This window comes from Morus notabilis, unplaced genomic scaffold (genome assembly GCF_000414095.1).
Source record: "Morus notabilis unplaced genomic scaffold, ASM41409v2 Scaffold776, whole genome shotgun sequence".
NCBI classification, from domain to species: domain Eukaryota; kingdom Viridiplantae; phylum Streptophyta; class Magnoliopsida; order Rosales; family Moraceae; genus Morus; species Morus notabilis.
The window spans coordinates 20,026-25,274 of NW_010366805.1; the positions used below are offsets into that span (position 1 = coordinate 20,026).

Consider the following 5,249-nt stretch of genomic DNA (forward strand, 5'->3'; position numbering starts at 1 on the left):
GGGGGGTTGGTTTGTTAATGTAGAGTTCAAATAATAAGTTTATAACTATTGACTAGGATTTGTTGGCATAACATCCATCTCACCTTACACTTTACACTTTACAAGTTCTCTACAACCATACTTTGATTGATGCGCTGTCAATTCTTATTTGTATTTGTGGGATATATTCTTTTCAACAATGACTGGAAGCAGTTATTATCAAGTGAAATGCTAACTATTCTACCTGATTGTCTGTGATCCATATGCTGTATGATTGATTCTTTACCATCTGTAGATAGTCGGATAGAGTAAAGACATTGCAAATCAGAGAGCTAATATGAGCCATTGACCATCGTACTAATTTTTGGCTATACCTTTCATTGGTTTATGCAGGTATCTGCCAAAGATATTTGATTTATATAGCAGTGCGGAGGGATTTTTATTCCTTCAGGACAATACCATTCTCAATTACTGGAATCTACTAGAAGCAGACAAGACTAAATTATGGATTACAAATAAGGTAATATAACTTGAAAATTTTACGTAAAACTTTTATTGTTGTTCTTTTTGCAATATTCAATCGTACAGAAATGGTCTCTAATGTTAGTAAATTAATTCTTGGTGAGGACTGAGAACCATACTACGTGTAATTGATCTTTTAATCATAAGTAGCAATATTACATTCAGGCTTCAGCAAATAAATAAGAAGCGATTGTTATTTTGTGGTATAAGCCGTTGTTTTCTGTCAGATTGATCGTTAATCTTTTAAGCCAGTTGCTAATTGTTACTTTGCAATAATATACTTATTTCTCTCTCCAACAATTTGATGGGATTCAGGTATCCGAATCTTGGGTTAGTGTTTCAACCAAGGACAGCGATTGGTGTTCAAAACAAGCAGACATGGTAAAGAAAGTTGTTAGCACAATGCCAGTTCACTTCCAAGTAAATTACAAAGAAACTGAAAAAAGTGGCCAGAGCCTCACAATATGCAGTTCTGAAGTGTTCTACATCCCTCGGCATTTTGTAGCCGACTTTGTCGATCTTGTCAATCTAGTGGGAGATCAAGAAATCCATCACAAGGTAGCAATACCCATGTTCTTTGTATCAATAGATTCACCTCAGAATTTTGACTCGGTGCTTAATACAATGATTTATAAGCAAGAAGCACCTGCAAATTCTTCTACCCTTTATTCAGCAAAAGTATCTGCTGTTCACCCGTGGAATGTTTCGGGTGAACCGGATTTCATAAAACTTATCAGAATAATGGCAGAAGGGGACCCTCTCCTATTGGACTTAGTATGAAGGTATAAAACACCATCTTTTTTATACCGAAAAAGGAATTTGAAAAAAAGAAAAATTTTCAAAAGAGAGGAAGAAAGATGTGTACCACTTTGTTGAATGTTTTTCCAAAACTTTGTATTCATTTTTTTGTTTTCTTCATTCTTCTTTTTGTTTTCTAGGGGAGGGTATATGTTTTTATTTTTTTCTTTATTTTTTTTAACCCTGTAGATTACCATGTATAATTCATTAGTGATTAAATGTTCTCTTTGAAAAAAAGAGATGTAAACATCTTTTCATTTTGCTTATATATGAAAGGAGATTGTAACTAACATTCATTATAAGTGGTTGAGTCACCAGAGTGAAACAGACTCTTGCAAGTGGTAAACGATACATTTTTTTTTTAGTTTTGAACTGCTGAAGTTGCTGTATTTTCGATCATAATAAATTTGGGATGTTGAAACAAAAATGAAAGTTAATCTGCAAGTTGAATGAGCATATTTAAACAATGCTACTTCTACCTGGTTGCCTGCCAAATTTTGTCGTCGCAACGAGTTTGAACCCCGTTGTTCTTGGAGGCAGTGTGTTGGTGAGGGTTTGAGTACCCGTGCTGTTGTTCTCGAGTCTTTGGCCTCACGTTGAGTGGCGAAGTGTTATGATATGAGGCTTTGATGCCAAGCTTGAGCCTCGCACTCTTGCATTCGACTGTGGCTCTTTCCTCGCCATTGAGTTTGATGGAGCCTCATTTTGCCTATCAAAATAACCATAGATTTTGCACGCTTGGGGTGGAGACTGGTCAGGGTTTCTAGGAAAAGTAGCTCGGTTTTTCTCAATTTGGAGTAGACTAGTTGAAACACGCGCAAAGGCGCGTGATAATTTAATATGTTACATTTGTTATACGAAAACCTAAAATTTCTTTAGAGATTTACAGTTTATGGTTTACTTTTATTGTTTTCTTAAAAGTTTAGATCTCCGTTTATTTTACCGATTCGAGTTTTGATACAGTAAAAAGCTCTCAGAAACAGTCACATTTAATTTTTTTGTTATAGTAAAAAGCTTTCACATAAAGTCACATCTCAACTTAAATTAAAAACTCAAATCAACGAATTAAATGAACCTTTAGTTTAGTAGAAATGAATGTTAAAATAGAGCAAATTTAAAAGAAAAAAGTTTTTAGTTTTGTAAATTAGGCATAAAATTATTTATGAGGTGCATATTAAAAAAGAGTTTTTAAAATTTACGAGAAAAATATTTAAGTAGAGACACATTTGAGAATAAAATATAGAGAAATAGTAGAGAATATGCCAATATGAAAAGCTTAAGAAAATATACAGACTAATTTTTAGTTATAAAATTTAATAGGCCATAATTTTTAAATTTCCAAATTTACCCTTTCTTTTTTTTTCTTTCCTTTTTCTTTCGATCCTCTTGTTCTCTCTCTCTCTCTCTCTCTCTCTCTCTCTCTCTCTCTAGCCTCACGCACTCTCTCTCTCTCTCTCTCTCTAGCTTCACGCATCTCTTCACCGGCGACGATCCGTCGGTCGGTCGGTCGTTCTCTTTCCTTCTCCGGTCATTTTTGAGCAGCTATTCTAGTGATTTGTACCGAACAACAGGGTTGTCTCTCTTAGCTATACACGCAGCTCTCTCTCCCTCTCTCTCTAGCTTCACGCAGCTTTTCACTGGTGCTGATCCGTCTGTCGGTCGTTCGTTCTCTTTCTCGTTGGATTTGCTCTTCTCCAGTTGTCTTTGAGCAGCTGTTCCGGTTATTTTTACCGAACAACAGCCTTGTATATTCTTGGTTTCTAGTTTTATTTTTGTTGTATTTTCGTTTTCATTTTTTGCATTATTTCGGTTTTGTTCTCTCTCTTTGTCCGTTAATCCTGTGTTTTTTTTATGTTTTCCGGTCGTTTTTTGAGCAGGTCCTCTGTTGATTTTTACCGAACAACAGGTTTGTGCATTCTTTGTTTCTAGTTTTTTATATTTATTATTTTTTGTTGTAATTTCGTTTTCACATTTTGCATTATTTCGGTTTTTTAATATTTTGACGATTGAATATAGCTCTTGCAATTTATTGATTTTTGTAGGCATACAATCTGTTTCAGTCATTGACAATTTTTTTTATAACTTGTCCGGTTATGGGACATAACTTGACGAGTTATTGTCCACAATTAACAGTTTTTTTACATAACTTGTTCGGTTAGGCATTTTAACGTGATAGTGTTCCTGCAATATGTTTGTAGGCATGCAATCTATTTCAGTCATTGTTGCTTATAGGGGAAAATGGAGTCTAGAAAACCAATATACAAATTTTGGTTTTCAATCAATTTTTATTCCGAAGGATGCTTCTTTGAAGTTTTTACATGAGTGTTTATGTGAGGAGCTACATCTTGAGTTGATTAGTTTTAATGCTTATGTTCATTCTTATTACTTTTTGTGGGAAGGAAGTTGAAACCTCCTTTTTTTTAGATCCATGTCCGTTTTGATGTTATATTGTAAACGAGTATGTTAACTCTATCTAGGTCTCTTTTCGTGCGTTTTCCCGGTGAGGCATCACAATCAGATTAGTACCGAATGCTCATACGGGAAAGTTGACTTATGGGTCTGGAACCTGGGGGGTTGCTCCGAGACATCCTTTCTTTCTCGTCCAAGGGAGCACCTAACAACGTATCTTCACAGACCAAGAACTACGAGATCGCCCCTTTCATTCTGGGGTGACGGAGGGATCGTACCATTCGAGCCTTTTTTTTCATTCTTTTCCCGGAGGTCTGGAGAAAGCTCCAATCAATAGGAAAAAAACCTCCCTTCCCGAAAAGAAAGAACGTGAAATTCTTTTTCCTTTCCGCAGGGACCAGGAGATTGGATCTAGCCATAAGAAGAATGCTTGGCTGATAAATAACTCACTTCTTGGTCTTCGACCCCCTCAGTCACTACGAACGCCCCCGATCAGTGCAATGGGATGTGTCTATTTATCTATCTCTTGACTCGAAATGGGAGCAGGTTGAGGAATGTATAAACCAATGCTTCCATAGATTTGATCGTGGTTTACAATTATAGCTTCCATACCTGTTCATTTGAGATCGTCTCCCGGATAAAGAAAAGAAAGAACAAGGCAAGAGTCAAAGAAAAGACAGCGATTGAAATCAAGATTTATCCGGTAGCCTATATTAAATCACAAAACTAAAGACAAAAAATAACAAAACAATATTGTATCAGACTACTTGTCTTCTTGTAGTTGGATCTCCAAGTTTTTGAAATGCTCCAAATTCCACTTGAGCATCCAAATCTGGGTTAATACCAGCAACAATATCCCTGAACAGGGTTCTAGCACCATGCCAAATGTGTCCAAAGAAGAAGAGTAGAGCAAACGAAGCATGTCCAAAAGTAAACCAACCCCTCAGACTGCTACGAAAAACACCATCGGATTTCAAAGTCGCACGATCTAATTCAAAAATTTCACCCAATTGAGCACGTCTAGCATATTTTTTCACAGTAGCTGGATCACTATAACTGACTCCATTGAGTTCACCGCAGGACCCAATTGAAGTTACACCTACTTGTTCGACACTATATTTCGATGGTTTCGGAGCTAAAGAGGGATGATGATGTTAAGTTATTTTTAAACTTGGTTCGACACAGTAAGGAAGCTCTTGGATACCCGTTGGTAATAGATTTTGTTAGTAGCTCCGTTAGTGCAGCGGGATCTACTTCTTCTTCATGTTGTTTTATGAGTTCAAGAGATGAGGCGTCTTCTTCTACTGTTGATGGTTCTATTTATCAATTTGAAGATGATATTGATGTTGTGATGAATAATATTTTGATTGAAGATTTGGATATTTCAAAGCTGCATATGTCTTTTGATGTGATGTAGGCAATCAATTAATGAGCAAGTCGGTTCTCAAGAAACTCATGCATGTAATTGCTATTAGGAGACATTTTGAGTTTAAATCTGAAAGATCTAATAATTCATTTTATGTTTTGGTTTGTAAGAATAA

General features: G+C 35.9%; 1 protein-coding gene across 1 annotated transcript in view; it reads left to right on the forward strand.

Moving 5' to 3' along the window:
• The window catches only part of LOC21384839 (probable glycosyltransferase STELLO2), a 4,124-nt gene extending 2,738 nt beyond the window's left edge, over positions 1-1,386 (forward strand). Inside the window, exons 2-3 of the mRNA XM_010111166.2 lie at positions 373-499; positions 817-1,386. Coding sequence (XP_010109468.1) covers positions 373-499; positions 817-1,281 — 592 coding nt within the window. The 3' untranslated portion in view covers positions 1,282-1,386. The remainder of the gene's footprint in view (positions 1-372; positions 500-816) is intronic.
• The last annotated feature ends 3,863 nt before the right edge of the window (positions 1,387-5,249 follow it).